Raw genomic sequence first — 15786 nt, 5'->3', positions numbered from 1 at the left:
TTTGCTTTCGATTGGCCAGCCTGATGCGGATTAAAGCCAAGGCAGTCACGCTCCACGGAGCAAACAGGAACCTCGTCGACTGGTGTTTCGCTACCGTTTAATAATTTCGAGCACGTAAGGGAACAATTTGAATAAACAATAAGGAAAGCAAGACAACCATAAAGAAAATACAAGTAGTGTGGAGTCATCGGCCTGCCAGTGGGGCTATTGGGACTCATGGATCTTCGATGAATTGGGAACACCACCTAAAATAAAAATTGGGTTAGACATGGGACTTGCTGAGCTAAAAGTCTTAATTTCTTAATTTCCTCATAAGTGACAATCTTTATAATTAGTTTTAAATACCCTTTCTTTTGTTCAGATAATTTGAAGATTTAGAGGTAAGATACTAAGATAAAAAGCTAGCAGTTCCAAATTAGACATTTGGTTACCTGTTTACGTTTACTTATAATTCATTATAATTGAATATTTAAAAATATTTTATAGGGTTCTATAAAAAACCCAACACTATCCAATCTCGACTGTATACTTTGCCAACTATTATACCCCATCAAAAGGTGTCCACATCTGCTGACCTGGCATTAATCCGCCGTGGTTTGCAGCTCCAGCAGTCCGCTGCTATTGGGAGCCACTGCTTCTGGTAGTTGTAATTGAGAGTTCGAACCGCGAGGTTAATGCTGCCAACGCAATCACCACATGATGATGCACTCCAAAAACAGATCGTGGACTCTGACCCTGCTGGCGCTGGGCGCGGTCCTGGCCACTTCAGCCGAGGATGTGGCGCGGTCCAACCGGATTGCGGCACCGGGGGAGCCACTCTACTACCTGATGGCGGATGCGGGTCCTTTGGTGACCCCCAATGAGGCGCTGAAGCGCATGAACCGCTCGCTGTTCAAGTGGTGGGATGATCTCTTCCCCCGCAACAATAACAACTGCTGCAACAACAACAATAAACTTCCCGAACAATTTCCTACAGCCAGTCCATGTGGGCAGTGTGGCGGTGGATGTGGTCAGAACAACTATGTGGCACCGGCACCACAGAGTCCTTCCTACGGTGGTGATGGTTACGGCGTCCTGCCCAACAGTGGGTACACCAAACCTGATCCCGAGTACAATGGACCCGGCAATGGAGATGCGGGCTATGTAGCGCCGGCAGCTCCTGCCTACGAAGCTCCAGCACCACTTGCTCCTGCCTACGAAGCTTCAGCACCACCTGCTCCTGCTTACGAAGCTCCTGCACCACCAGCTCCTGATTACGAAGCACCGGCACCAGTTGCTCCTGCATACGAAGCACCTGCTGCTGATTACAGTGCTCCCGCTCCACCAGCTCCCACCTATGACCCACCAGCATCCAGCTACAGCCAGCCGGCACAGCCAAGTTACGCTGGAGCACCACCGGCACAGATCGTTTACCAGCCCATCATCTACCTCTCCACTCCACTGGCATCGAAGTCGTCCACCCTGGTGGAGTACGATGATCAGAAATATAACACTCCAACAGCACCATCGCCACCGCCACTACCTGCTCCCGTTTACGAGTCGCCATCGCAGAGTTGCTACCAACCGGCGGCTCCTCCTGCTCCCAACTATGCCACGCCCTCGTGCCAAACGCCCATCCGCCTTTCGCTCATTGATCAGCCATATCGAGTGGCTCCGGAACTGTTTGACGAATACAACTACCGCCTGGCCCTGGCCTCCCAGAATATTTTGTAGTTCTCTAAACGACCTGATGCTTGACCAATCTTTAAGTAAAAGTCTTCTAATGATAATAATGATTTCTAGTTTTGTTCTGTTACATTGGGTGGAAGATTGTTTAAAACTTAAAAGCTTATAAACTGATTCAATCTGGTAATATATTTCTCGATAAATACAGCTTACCAAGTAATAACCATAAAAAGATCTGAGGTAAGTGAAATGATGTAGAGAATTAAAAATCAGCGTAAAATATTTATTGATTTTAAGTTTGCAACACAAATGAATTTTTTATTATTTATTATTTTATTAGCATCAGCGATAATTTTCAGACTGATGCTTGTGCAGCATTTTTGCAGTGTATTCAATTAAATGAAATTTTTTTTATTTGTCTTTATCTGTTGGCTTGTTTTTTATTCATTAATATTAACGTAATACCATTAGGCCAAAAAATTAGATAAATATTTTGCAGAATTTTGCAGTGTATTCAATTAAATGAAATTTTTTTTATTTGTCTTTATCTGTTGGCTTGTTTTTTATTCATTATTATTAACGTAATACCATTAGGCCAAAAAATTAGATAAATATTTCTTTGTGACAGGATTATAAGCTAACAATAATATCTAAATATTGTATGTTATATTTAACCTCAATTGCACTTTAATATAACGTCAAAATATAGTGTTATATTCTTTACAGCTTAACTTAAATGATGGTGTGTTTTTAAAATATAAAAATAAATATTTTTCACCGACTTGCCCATTTTCATACAAACGTTTTAAACTATTTTCTTTACCAATGCGATGCATACTTTTTGGAGAAATATAATGTTGATAAATGATAACAAGATAAACGAACTAATACTTTTTGTTCAGTGTAGCCCAAATCGACGCATATTTTTTTACCAAGAATGCAAGCGCGCTAAAATATTGGGTCATTTATGAGCATTAACAATTTGACTTTATGTTATGTCGAAACCTTAATACTCTGCCGGTAATATAATGACATACAAATTCGCATACTTTTTATAGCGCATAACTAACATTTTTCATAGATCTATTATAAAGACCTATATAAAATTAATTTCGATATTCCAAAAGTTAAAACGAGGCTATCACAAATATTTGGTGTATATCTTAGCAAAGTACGAGACAAAGAAATATAAACATTTAACATTTTCGTAATATTAAGCTATATCCTACACCAAAAAAAATTTAAAAACATGTTTTGAAAATAATAAAAACGCGTCTTATACACAGTATCTATGAGATATAAATTTGTGTGCCTTTGTAAACACAAAGATTGAAAACGTAATTATCAAACAATTGGTTTTCAAAATATCTGCAAGATACACATCTTCTTGGGTTTCGACGCTGCCTGTTTATACAGTTGCGATCGCTTTGCTTTCCATCGGAGTTATCACCATGTGTTGGACAATATGGTGGGTCTTTCCAGTTCGCCCGCGTGCCCCTTCCCCTTGCCCCTATGGACATTTCCTACCCCCTTCGCGGACCACAAAGATTCCGTGATGACGTCGGCAACAATTTGTGCTGGCTGAAAGGCTGAAATCAGTCAGTTGGTCGCTACAGCCCCTCCTCAGTTTTCGATTTCGGATTCAAATGCCATGGCAAATTGCAAACAATGCGCCCAGACTTCCTCGCCTATGCGGGAACCAGGCGGCCTGAAATGTGATAATCACCCAGTGGTTGGAGCCATCCCATCCGCAAAGCCAAGCCAGCGTGGCCATGACCATGACCAAGTGAAAGTGGCCGCTACATGCGCCCATCTCGAGGTCCAGTGAGTCAGTCCACGCCCATGTGGTCATCACTGGTCGTAGCCAGCCGATGCGGTTACTTCCTCACTTTGCATGTGGCACGCATTCCTCCTCCGCCGGCGATCATCGCGTGCCGCCTTACATAATTTTTAATAGCCGTTGAGCGAGCGAGAAATACAGCTAATTAATTAGCGCTCGCTCTGCCACAAGATTGTTGCACAGCACTCACATATGACGTACGTACTATTGTAATCATTTTAGGGCCCCGCAATATGAGTTTATGACGGAGACTCGAGTTCTTGGAATTATTATCCAATACTTTGTGTTTGCAGATTGTGTTGCAGATGGTGGCATTCGGATTGTAGTCAAATGGTTGTTTTTACTATAAAATGCATTGATAGTCTATCAGGATTTTATTAATAAATATATATGAGTCATCCAAGGATTTTGTTTATGAATGCGATAGTTGGATCCGATTTGCTGTTGAATAACTATAACATCATTTTCGTTGGCTTTTTTTCTTTATCATTTAAAATCAATGTACTTAAATGATATATGATTCTTAAACAGCTCAAATGTCTACTTTGTTGAAGCTTAAGTCTAAAATCAGACAGAATATGATAATAAACTGTTGTGGCTAACTCCGACAAGCAATGTACATATTAATACAAAATAATGCAAGCAAATTAAGCGAAATATTCCTTAATCCTTAATACATTGATATGAAACTGTCTATTAATTAACTATTCCAAAACTATTCTTTATGTATGTCCGTGTTTTTAAACAGCAATCAATATTAAGCTTAGTTTTATTTTGTTATTGAAATTATGTCATGGACACAGATTATAAAAGAGTTAATATATAAGACAAAATTTATGTATAATGACCATTTATTGTTTATACTTAGAGGCTTACAATTAGTAACTTGAATATATAGTATTTTGTGCCACGGGTCATATCATTAATTACAAAAGTCCCAAGTCTGGAATTCCATTTCTTAAAATTCTTTCTTCGAAAGGGGGGCGTGCTCTTTTATCACTCCCACCACTTTTAAAGTGCAACGCACTAGATATCAACCACAAATCGCCAACTTAAACGTTCCTCTGCCCGCTGATGACACCAAAAAGCTGTCGATGTGGAGCTACTAAAGTCAGCGGTATACATTTGTCCATTGGGCTGATGGAGCAGAAAAGTAATCAAGGCAAAAACGAAGAGTAGACCTAGCCATTAAGTTCTGAACGTAGTGCTAACTAGGCAGATTGGACAGCTATAAAAGATGGCCAATTGAATGGGATTGGCATCAGTCACCTTTGGTAACTACCAGCAGCCCAACCAGCTCCCATCCGCCTCCAGCTCAATCTTCAACCACCAACAATCAAGATGAAATCCTTCGTGTGCATCGCTCTGGTCGCCTTCGCCGCCGCCGCTCTGGCTTCGCCCACCAACGTGGCTTCGGCCACCGGCTCCACTGGCTCCTCGGTGACCACCCAGGACGGAGAGCTGGAGGGAGTAACCGGACAGGGATTCGGTGACCTGACCCGTCTCCGCAAGTCTGCCTACGGCGGCAGCTCCGGCGGCTATGGCGGCTCCAGCATCCCAGCTCCTCCCTGCCCAAAGAACTACCTGTTCAGCTGCCAGCCCAACCTTGCCCCCGTGCCATGCAGCGCTCCCGCTCCCAGCTACGGATCCGCCGGCGCCTACTCCTCCCCGGTGGCCACCTACGTTGCCCCCAACTACGGCGTGCCCCAGCACCAGCAGCAGCTGTACAGCGCCTACGTGCCCCAGACCTATGGCTACCAGTACTGAGCACCTGATCCGACTGCGACTGCGATCATCGCCCAAGGACCACGAACCGACTGCCGAGAAACATAAGCTTTGAAGGATTTGACAAAAAATATACCCAAAAATATGTACTGCAATTAAATCACTAAAAAAAAACAAAATCATGAATTGTTCTTACTAAGGGTATAACTAACTAGTTTTTAGCAACCCAAAACTTCTTGGGATATGAGATACCATTCTGGTACCATAGATCAAGACTAAGATAATCATAATAACGATCCAGTTACTGATTTTGGCAACAGGAAAACACCTCTTCGTTTTCACTATTTTATTATTATTATAGATATTATTTAAGAAGGGATATTAAAACTATATATACTAAGGGCGCGATGAATAACTATTTCTTCAGACATCCACAGAAATCAACCATTTAAATATATTTGTTTAACTTTCTTTTTATTATATTACTAAACAATTGACGACTAAATTTATTTTAGTGACCTAATAAACCTTAATCTTAATGGTTTTGTGTGTAAAGAGATTAAAAATTGTGATTTATGTGGGTTGTTTTAAAAATCATTGAAGCAAGCCCAATATTTTAATCATCCAAGTTAACTTTTTAACCTGTACACAAATTAATTTCTTCAATATAACCATTTTAAAATCGCTAGCTATCAAATTCATATAAAAATGAAATGCATTTGGCTACTCTCTCCAGTTGTTTCCAATCAGATTAAATCTACATCCGCCAGATACAGGTGATTGCAACTCAGCAAACTTTCAGTTTTTAACCTTTCTGCCAAGCTGCTCGTTGTGGGTCACTGAACTGCAGGAAATGCTGGTACGAATCAAAATAGTTATTAAAATGTACATAAATGTATATTTTAACTAGAAGAAATGCTTGCGACACATCCGAATCAGCGACAAAGCGGAAAAATGAAAAGTGCAAGCGATTGGGTAATGCGATATCGGATCCCATCATCAATCGCTTGACTGGGCGGTCAGCCTACAAGCCGGAAAGCAGCAGTGGTCACAATGTGCTGACCTTCGGGTTTCAGGTGCTCGTAGGGTTTCCGAGCCCAGCCAAGTAGTGACTTGGGCCCTCTCCCAGCGGATTAACCCCTTCCAGCCCATGGCCCATTTTCTCGAACTTCCAACTTCGCCCTAGTTGTGATCCCACTCGCCCTCTGGAATGTGCGACCAAGTGACCCAGTTGTTGGGTGTTACCTTGGCCATCTCCGTTTCCGCTTCGTTGTGCACTTCTGGTGGCATGAGGTTATAAAAGCCTCATGAACAACGCCGCATCTTGACTTTCTCAGCTTGCAACGCCACCATATCAAGTCAGCATGTGGAAGTATCTGGGATTCTTTGCCCTTTTGGCCGGAGCGAGTTCTCGGGGTCAGCAGGCTGGTTTGGAAGCCTCGACCTGTGGAGGGAGTACAGGGTGCTTGAGGAGCCTGCCCTCGAGATCATCAGCTGTCGAGCATTCGGATGCGTATCTGAATCGTAGGAGGAGACAACAGCAAATCGTACAGGAGGTAATCGTGGAGAACAACTTTGGTGGTCCTGGTTTCGGAGGACCTGGTTTTGGGGGTCCTGGCTTCGGCGGTCCGGGCTTCGGAGGCCCTGGCTTTGGACGTCCCGGCTTTGGAGGTCCCGGTTTCGGAGGTCCCGGCTTCGGAGGTCCTGGTTTTGGACGCAGCTACGGTCAGGATGAGGCCCAGGTACCGGCCCAGGGAACATACCAACAACAAGACACACTCAGTGAAGTTCCTTCTCCAGCTTGCCCAAAGAACTATGCGTTCTCCTGCGAAGCGGTTATCAAGCCGGTTCCATGTGGGTACAACTCATATTGATCAACTAGCTGATCGTTAATAAACTGAAACTGTAAACAAGATATTTCAATATTTTTAATTTTAATTATATATTTATGACTTCTGTTGGGAACTATTAAATATATATAGGATTAGCAAATTCGGAGCAACTTTTGGTGTCGCTTTAATCTTTGCTAAGACGTCAGATATACATATAGTATAAAATACTTTTTCCTGAGTTACTTGAGTTACTGTAATCAGTAATTAATAAGATATAACTATTCTATATTGGTCTAGAAGCACATTACTCCTTTTATATGATTTTGTTCTTTTTAAAAAAGGTATACTAGTAAAACACAAAAGTCTTAAATTTGTTGCATCATATCGGTAATAATTATATTTATTTAAGTTATTACAAGATTTCAGAGAACTGAAACTTTTGAAATAGCTTGAAGAAACACAAAGTCACAAACACAAAGTCACAAACACAAATCTGAAAAACCCTTGGATACCCCCCATCATTAAAATATCTAAAATGTTTTTTATGAAAGCATTACTTTATTCTAAGGTTCAGAGGTCAAGTCAAATTCGGTTGGATCCTTAAAGTTCGCGGACGAAGGGCACGGCGTACTGGGGCACGTACTGGGAGTAGGCACCGGCGGATCCGTAGGACTGAGCTGGGGCGGAGCAGGGCACGGGCTGCAGGGAGGGCTGGCAGCTGAACAGGTAGTTCTTGGGGCACGGCGGCGACGGAATGGAAGCGGGTGCGGAGTAGGCTGGTGCGGCCGGGGCGGAGTAGGCTGGGGCAGCGGGAGCAGAGTAGGCAGGAGCAGCGGGTGCGGAGTAGGCGGGAGCAGCGGGTGCGGAGTAGGCTGGGGCAGCTGGAGCAGAGTATGCCTGGGCAGCGGGAGCGGCTGGGGCGGAGTACGATGGGGCGGCTGGGGCAGCTCCGTATCCTCCGTAGGCGGCACGCGACACACGGATGTTCTCGGCCAGCGGGGCGGGGATGAGGATGCCCTGAGTGGGCTGCAGCTGGATGGTCTCCGAGGACACGGCGGACAAGGCCACGAGGCCGGCGATGAGGAGGTGACCAAAGTTGAATGCCATTGCGGATGGTTCTCGAGCTGTTTCTACTTGCTGCTGAAGTGACGAACGAAGGCTGACTGTTGATTGGAGCCTCCCAGCCAATCCACTTTATAGCCCACTCGGAAAACGCTGATCGCACTGCCGGAGTAGAACGACAGAGTTCCGAAAAAATGCAAATGGAAGCATCGCAGCTCGAAATCTGCTGACCACCTGCAACCGGCAGTCGACTTTGGAGGAGGGTATTGGGTGCCGGGTTTTGGCCAACCAGCTCTCTTCGCAAATGGCTAAGACGATGACGTTCTTGTTTCTGGTCTTGGCTCTGGTGACCTTAAATTCAACCTGGCCATTCTGGAGTGCAGGGGCTGCCGAAGTCACTTCCGCATCGATGTTACAGTTTCTGGACCGCCACAATGGCGAAGGCGACCACAGTTGGTCCCACCTACTGCCCACAAACTACTACTCCGAGATGAACCAGCAGTACTACAGGAGATTCCGGCGACAGGCTGGCAGAATGGACACCTTCGGATCGGAAAAACGGCAGCAGTACCCTTTTGAATATGCTCGATATGTCTGATAATAAAAGCAGCCCAGAATAATCTTTAGTTTTCTTACTTATTTCTTATTTTGAAGAACGGTGCCGTACTGGTCCCGAGAATTTTGTGCTAAGTATCAAGTGTCTACCTCAACTGTATTCAAAGTTTCAACAGTTTTCCATGGAAATCTGTCTATCGATAGGGGGATTGTACGAACCCATAGCGCATGACCGCAGTGGTAGCTTTGACGTCACCAGGACGAAGGACACAACAAACCCCCGCACAGTAAGCACGCAACAAACTGACCGAAAATAAGCGCTTGACATTTGGACACCGCCATGAAGCTAACACTGCGACGCTACTCCTGGGTGCTCTTGTTTCAGTTTGCCCTTCTGGGAGTGGATCTCTTTTGCAACGCCTTTGGTCCTTCGCTGGCCAGAAACCGATTGCAGACAGCCATAATTCTCTTTGTGTGAGTAGCTTAGGAAATCAAGGAGATATCCGTTCTGACCACTGCACGTTACCACAGCACTCAGGATGCCCTGATTATCGCGGAGTACCTGCTGTTCACCCTTGCGCTCCACTCGACGTGTGTATACCAGGTCGGCGCCTCACACATAATCCTGCGTAACTGCAAGCTCTTCATGGCCAGCATTACCATCTATTTCCTTCTGTCCGCCTCCCAGCACTTCTGGATCATCTACCAATACCGTCAGCCGCCAGAAGAGGACGGTCATCACTGGCCATTGGGTCTGTTTGCCCTATCAGTGGCACAGCGCATCAGTGAGTCCCAGAAACATTCCTTCAACACTTATCCTAATACCCTCCCCTTCCACACAGTGTCGGTTTTCTATTACTACAGCTCCAAGTCGACGGCTCTGACCATGGCAGATCCTCGCTTTAAGGAGGAGCATCTTGACTGGATCGCAGATCAGCTGGGCGATAAGTAAGACGCCGGTTAAGTGGACACTTCGATGAGTGAGTCAGGATAAGAAGCGTAATGTATATAGATAGATATATGCTAGAAATAGATGATGATATCCGATTTAAAACAGAAATGAAAAACCTCTATGCCGGAATTATCAAGTAGATAGCACACTAACAGATACGTCGAAAATAAATCCGACCGAGTTTATGACTCACATGTGAACTTTCTTTCATTAGCAAACAAAATTCCTTGACAATATTGTAGTTCTTTTGTTCCCAAAAATATTATGTATGTGTAAATAAAAGTAAATATGTAATATCCACTTACTGATACCAACTATAACTCATCTAACAACAAATGAAACAAGTTAGACGATTTAACTTTGTAATATATGAATATATTGCAAGGACTTCAAAAAGTAATAACCTCTATATTTATAAATATTTACATTTAAATCGTGGTACAGCACCATTTCTTATTGGCCTAAGTTAATAAAACTAATCTGACATTAAATAACATAGTCAATTAAGATCAACAATTCTAAACTTTGCACAATAATTGGAACAGGCTGTATTCAATTTTCTAGGGAAATCCGCTCCTCACGTTCCAGAGAGACTGAATGGCACTCCAAATAGCTGCTCCCATCCTTTTCCGATGACATTTAGGCAACATGCGGCATTGGCACGCGTTTCGAACTGCAACTGCCATAGCTCGCACCTGTTTTGCGTCTCATCAATGAAGTTGATTGCATACTTTTGGTCTGTAATGCGCTCCACGTCCACCAAATTGCTCAGTGGCTGATTAAGGCTAAGTTCTGGTTGAATGGACTTTTCCTGAATTTTGTGTGACAGCCACGTGAAGTTGCTATTTCTTGAGATGTACAAATGTGACTCCGTGATTAGGAGCAGGGAGGGTTCAAAGGAGCTCTTCTCCTGGTCACAGACCCATTGGCAGCTGGGAATCAGGGAGCACATCTTGACTGGTTCGGCCGCAATAGATTCCAACTGATGGCCGAGTAGTGCTGATGGCTGATGATTCAGCTTGCACTGCTCAGGCAGAGGAATTTCTGTAAAAAAATACAATTAGTATTAGAAAAAAAGGAACATCCAAGAGTTTCACTTACGTTGTAAATAATTCAGTAAACTTTCTGTCCTTAGCATGTCATGCAACAGCAGCACAAATCCTCCCCAATCCTTTAAGGTGAAGGACAATCCAAGTTTCCAGGGCATCAGATCAATGGCCACCAAACGATTGACTGTCACGCTTATGACCTGCCGCAGCCATTTGGCTACATCGTCGTGGGGTTCTGCAAACGCCTCCATTAGATAGCACTTGCAGTTGGACATTACCACAAGCCCTTCTCCCAAGGATTGGGTCTGCTCATTGTAGATGCGACCTTTGGCCAACCACTTGAAATGCTCGCCATCCTCTTTAAACTTTCGTTGGTAGAAGTAGAGCTTCAGACGGTGGTCGATATCATTAAAGTCGCTGTAGTTAAACTTGTACGGCTGGGTACCAAAAACAGTTGCCTCCGACTCGATCAACTTCTTTGAGCTGGACATGAGCAGATTGGTTGATTGAAATATAGATGCGAAAGGCAGCAGGCTGGCATCCTCGGCGGTTTTCAAACGGCTATTAGATTCCGCATCCGAACCACTAACTTGGCTGTTTGACGACTCGGTGAGCAGGGAAGTTTGTAGATTTTGTGGCGCATCAGTGCCTTGCTGCTCGTAGGTAGTACATATGCTGTCCGTTACGGATCCCGACGAGCTGCTCTCTGTCAGCGGTACATGGGATGGGACAGCCGATTTTTCAGGAGCCAAGGGAGCTGCAGCCGAAGGTGTCGTAGGCTGAGCCTGCTCCGCCAGAAGCTGACCAAACTCGCGTTCGATGAAGCTCTTTGATTTCGCGATTTCATCGTGTATCGTCTCCAGATGAGGTAGCTGAGATATGCGGCGCTCTTCTGAGGTCTTGCGACTGGCGCTTTGCACGTAGTTCGGATCTAGGACCTCTATGCTGGACTGGCTCGGATTGGAGATGATGTCCACATCACTTTCATTGGCCCGAAACTCCAGATCCCGATCCGTGTTCGAGCTGCCCACTACGGATTGATTCGAGTCGAAAGAGCTCTGTGAGTTGGTAATTTTTGAGCAAGAGCTGCTCCCATTTAGCGAATTGGCGGAACCTATAATGTTGAAATATTAGTCTGGTGCTTTAATTAACTTAATTGTTTATTAATGGAAGCAGCATTGCTCTCTAAGATTAATAAAGCTTCAGTTAATGCTTAAATTTTGATATATTTGTCGGTATCTACAGGTCTTATAATGAGCAAAATTTCGTTTAAATTTTGTTTTAGATAATACATAATTTTGGGTACCAAGGATCAAGCCGTGCATGTAAAATTTTATAAGACTTGTAAACGACCTCGTCGTCCAAGAACTATTAGTAAGTTAGCTTATCTTTGCTTCACGTCCAAATGCTGCTTCACATTATGGAACAAAAGCGAAACGCAAATTGTTAAGTGAAATAAAAAGTATACAAATTGGCATATTAACTTTTGGTGGCTTGCGTCAAACTCCTAAGCTTGGGTGTGTTTTTTGCAGTTGTTAGCCTGCAGTTGGCCACTAAAGTATTAATTAAGTTTTTACATCACAACAATTATTATTGTTGTCGGTAGTTGGGTGAGAGAAAAAGTCCAAAAGAACAATGTAAATGTACAAAAGTTAGATTGGTTTTGCCATTTTCGATTTGTGTTCGCATGCAAATAAAATAAAAAGAAATAAAAATTAAATTAATGTACAGTAAATATATCCAACACAAACTTAAAATTATACACCAAACACAACAAAAACTAAAGCGAATCTCAAAAAATGGCTCTGTAAAACTAATGAAATGCTTCTGAAACCATAAACTACAAAATACTACAAAAGCAATATTCTTTAAAAATTTTCTAGAACTTCATCAAAGTAAAAAAGAAAACTGGCCAAGGACTTGCCAATGCTGTTGCTTTCTTCCTTATTTGTCGCCGCAGCGACTTCCTCCACTGGGGATTCCTCCACAATCATGGCGGGTGAAAGTTTGGGCTCTGCCGCCAATTCAAGTTTGGGCTCTACCACGACTTCACCAGAAGGTTTGGACAAAGATGAGGATAATTCGGTTACTTCAGCCACATAGACACTGCGACAATCCGGACATCGCAATTCTAAAATAAATGTAGTTCAAGCAATAGTTTCATTAATTTCTGCTGTACTCACCCTTTGTTTTATATCGCTTGCTTTTTTGCTCAATAGTAAACTGCGTTAGGCAATTCACACAGCGATAGATAGATATGTTCATTTCGGTTAGATCACGCTGCGATAGAATGTCTCTCAGTTTCCTTTCCAGTTCCTTTAAGAGAACAAAAAGTGAATTTTCGTTGCCTGTTATTAGAATTCATCAGTTCACTAACCTGGCATAGCGTATTTTCCACGCAATAGATACGCTCCTGTTTATCCTTGCGCATCGTGTCGAAATTGATGCGCAAGGTGTTGAACCTAACACGCTCGCATGACTCGAGGATTTTTAGACTCCATTTGGCTTTCGTCCTATACGGTAAATAATTGATATGAACATTTTCTCCATTAAATGATTAAAACTTACCTTTCAGTTAACGTGTCTTTTTCGCGTATAAAATTCGATGATATGGTAAGAAACAGAGCCTCGCTTGGTTTCTGGTCATGGTAGACTATGTAGGTCTCCTCATCAGACTCAGCATCGGATACTGCAATGTTTGAATGAGCTTTAGTAACGAGTTACTACACCGATCAACATGTCTTACCCGGATCCTCATCCTGAGCATTAGAGCTACTTGCATAAAGTCTCAACAATTCCTCGTGCCTGTCAGGCGGTCGTTCTTCTGTCGACAGCTCCATAGTGTTGTTGCCTAGACTCTCGTAGTTTGTCTCTTCACCCTCAGTGCAGGTTTCGTACAGAGTCTGCCCACTTGTGTCGTTCGCTTCCGATTTAATAGGAGTAATGGTGGTGTCGAAGGTGGAAGCTAACAAAACGTTGTTCGTAGGTGTGGAGCTAATGTTGTGGTGCTCAGAGTCATTCTTTGCTTCTGTGGATGCAGATAGTTCGCCTAGGTACTCATTGAAAAGCTGGCGAGACTCATTGCGCTCCCGTTCAGTTGGCTGCGGCGTTTCGATTCCCAGCATCAGCTCAGCGTTGCCGGACTTCAACCATTCATTGCCATAAGTAAGACGTAGTGTCTCGATTTTTTTCTTGGTCTCCAGATGCGAATTATCCGGTTCCTCTTCATATTCGGATCGAGGATTTGGCGTGGAAACGGATGCTGCGTCTGTATCGATCTCACTGCTTTCTTCTATGTCCACTGTTCTGATCTTACACGAACTTATCCGTTTGCTAGATTGCGAGGTGTCCATCGATTGGTTGTCTTCCAAAGTGTAGTTATTTCCTCTTATAGACACCGAACGCTGCGAGCCGAAGCTGGAAAACTGGGAGCCGTCGTTGGTGTTTATGGAAGCACTAGAGCTGTTGATGGACATCGAGGTACTCCTGGGCGAGCGGTAGTTAAGACCGCCTATGTAGCGCCACTTTTGGCTGCCCGTCAGCGCCTTCTCCGCCTTAGTTAGTGGCTCAAAGTCCAAGACAAACTTCATAGTTGCGGAGTTCTTGTGCAGATACTGTGCTGTCGCCTGGCGATGTTTGGGATTGCAAGCAAGCGGATTTCCGTGCAGATTTAGTACAATCAGGCTCATCAGGGCACTCAGTGGCAGCAACTGCGAGTGCTCCAACAGGCAGTTGTCGGACAGATCCAAGTTGTACAAAGCGTCCAGATTTGCCACGTCCAAAAGCTCCTCTACGTAGTTATTGCTGATGTTCAATAGCTGTAGTCGCTTGCAGGCCTCCATGTGAAACTGTGGAAGGTGCGTAAGGCAGTTGTAGCTCAGGTCCAGGGTCTTAAGATGCGGCAGCCATTTGATGGCGGCCACGCTGGTGAGCTTATTGTGCCGAAGGTTTAGGTGTTGCAGGTGCTGTGCGAACTCCAGGGCGGTGTCTACACTACGCAGGCTGTTGTAGCTGAAATCGGCCGTCTTTAGCTCGTTCCACACGAAGCCATTCGAGTTGTCGCCGCCGCAGCGCGTGATAATGTCGTCCACGCTGGTAAGGCTTTTTACGCAGATCAAATGTTGCAGCTGGCCGCGCAGCGGTTGGATGCCCACAACCTGACCGATGTTGATTTTGTTTACCTCGAGGCGGCGCAGTGCTCGAAACTTCGCTATGTCGATGGCGCCCTCGAAATAGTGTTCGCTGGGAAAGTAGGTCAGCTTCAAAAGTGTCGTCTTCTGCACAAAGTCATGGACCAGCTGGAGGTCGGGGAAGACGCTGGACTTTGCGTTGATGGGCTTGACCACCTGAAAAGACTGCGGCTGGAGGTATCCCGCGCCAGTTCCGATTTCAGTGTCCGCAATCAGGGTGAAGGAGTCGTTTAGCGCCCGCAGCAGGGAACCTGTGCCGGAGAATGTGTTGAGCGATAAGTGATCGAACTTTTATTGGGGCGTAGTAAAGCCCAGTCATCAGCCAAAACCCGCATGCATTTAGCATTTTGCGTGCTAGTTTTTGGCTTAGCTTTAGCTCCAGCTGCCTCACCTGATAACGTCAAGGTAAACTCGGAGCTCAATATTTTGTCGCCGTTCTGTCGGAGCAGGTTGGCCAGCTCTGTGATCTTCTCCGGATCCATGGTCTATCCGTCTGCTAAGGTCGTGTTTTTATCCCATGCGATTTATTCGGTGCTCTGGTTGACTCCTTGGTGCTGGAACAGTGGAAATGACAGTTTAGTAATCAAGGCTTAGATGCACCAGCTCAGTGGGATGTGTCTAGAATAGATTAGTTCATGCGTCAGGCACAAGTCTCATTTTTCACTAATCTATACTATACGTATTTGCAGACCATTGAAAAACAACAAAGAGAAATATGTATGACGCCACTGTTCTGCAAAATTGCCTGCGTCAATATTTACATTGTGGATTGGTCTGATTCAAACATGTATCCGGTTGGTCGTCTGCATTATTCGTCGTCTTTAGATTTGTTCGATCAATTAGGGCGTAGGAATATTCCACTTGCAGAATGCAAAAATACTTTTGTTATGCCTCTTCTTCTTGCCAATTTTACAGT

At 44.2% G+C, this 15786-nt stretch overlaps 7 protein-coding genes across 9 annotated transcripts; 5 read left to right on the top strand and 2 right to left on the bottom strand.

Annotated features, from left to right (window-relative positions):
• The first annotated feature begins 513 nt into the window (after window positions 1-513).
• On the top strand, window positions 514-1773 carry LOC6613550 (vegetative cell wall protein gp1). The gene has a single exon (XM_002037982.2). The coding sequence runs from the start codon at window positions 697-699 to the stop codon at window positions 1711-1713; it is 1017 nt and encodes a 338-aa protein (XP_002038018.1). The 5' UTR covers window positions 514-696; the 3' UTR covers window positions 1714-1773.
• Window positions 1774-4761: 2988 nt separating this feature from the next.
• LOC6613549 (vitelline membrane protein Vm26Aa) lies at window positions 4762-5409 on the top strand. Its single transcript, XM_002037981.2, has one exon. The coding sequence runs from the start codon at window positions 4847-4849 to the stop codon at window positions 5270-5272; it is 426 nt and encodes a 141-aa protein (XP_002038017.1). The 5' UTR covers window positions 4762-4846; the 3' UTR covers window positions 5273-5409.
• A 1134-nt stretch (window positions 5410-6543) lies between these two features.
• On the top strand, window positions 6544-7147 carry LOC6613548 (chorion class CA protein ERA.1). Its single transcript, XM_002037980.2, has one exon. The coding sequence runs from the start codon at window positions 6595-6597 to the stop codon at window positions 7102-7104; it is 510 nt and encodes a 169-aa protein (XP_002038016.1). The 5' UTR covers window positions 6544-6594; the 3' UTR covers window positions 7105-7147.
• A 451-nt stretch (window positions 7148-7598) lies between these two features.
• On the bottom strand, window positions 7599-8241 carry LOC6613547 (vitelline membrane protein Vm26Ab). The gene has a single exon (XM_002037979.2). The coding sequence runs from the start codon at window positions 8167-8169 to the stop codon at window positions 7663-7665; it is 507 nt and encodes a 168-aa protein (XP_002038015.1). The 5' UTR covers window positions 8170-8241; the 3' UTR covers window positions 7599-7662.
• Window positions 8242-8267: 26 nt separating this feature from the next.
• LOC6613546 lies at window positions 8268-8824 on the top strand. The gene has a single exon (XM_002037978.2). The coding sequence runs from the start codon at window positions 8429-8431 to the stop codon at window positions 8720-8722; it is 294 nt and encodes a 97-aa protein (XP_002038014.1). The 5' UTR covers window positions 8268-8428; the 3' UTR covers window positions 8723-8824.
• Window positions 8825-8846: 22 nt separating this feature from the next.
• On the top strand, window positions 8847-10134 carry LOC6613545 (transmembrane protein 138). Of its 2 annotated transcripts, XM_032714128.1 has the most exons (4): window positions 8847-8966; window positions 9065-9153; window positions 9211-9464; window positions 9522-10134. In XM_032714128.1, the coding sequence occupies exons 1-4, from the start codon at window positions 8862-8864 to the stop codon at window positions 9629-9631; spliced, it is 558 nt and encodes a 185-aa protein (XP_032570019.1). In that variant the 5' UTR covers window positions 8847-8861; the 3' UTR covers window positions 9632-10134. The 2 variants fall into 2 exon arrangements, with proteins under 2 accessions (XP_032570019.1, XP_002038013.1); XM_002037977.2 differs by lacking the exon at window positions 8847-8966 and having other exon boundaries at window positions 8973-9153; window positions 9522-9935.
• Window positions 10020-15786, bottom strand: LOC6613544 (serine/threonine-protein kinase 11-interacting protein). Of its 2 annotated transcripts, XM_032714125.1 has the most exons (10): window positions 15632-15786; window positions 15262-15424; window positions 13427-15121; window positions 13249-13369; window positions 13058-13193; window positions 12864-12996; window positions 12605-12811; window positions 12165-12233; window positions 10733-11794; window positions 10020-10675 (listed from the first exon to the last, which is right to left on the bottom strand). In XM_032714125.1, the coding sequence occupies exons 2-10, from the start codon at window positions 15350-15352 to the stop codon at window positions 10209-10211; spliced, it is 3981 nt and encodes a 1326-aa protein (XP_032570016.1). In that variant the 5' UTR covers window positions 15353-15424; window positions 15632-15786; the 3' UTR covers window positions 10020-10208. The 2 variants fall into 2 exon arrangements, with proteins under 2 accessions (XP_032570016.1, XP_002038012.1); XM_002037976.2 differs by lacking the exon at window positions 12165-12233.

This window comes from Drosophila sechellia, chromosome 2L (genome assembly GCF_004382195.2).
Source record: "Drosophila sechellia strain sech25 chromosome 2L, ASM438219v1, whole genome shotgun sequence".
Classification (NCBI taxonomy): Eukaryota; Metazoa; Arthropoda; class Insecta; order Diptera; family Drosophilidae; genus Drosophila; species Drosophila sechellia.
Note: the sequence above shows the minus strand (reverse complement) of the source record. Positions and strands in the feature narration are given on the sequence as shown.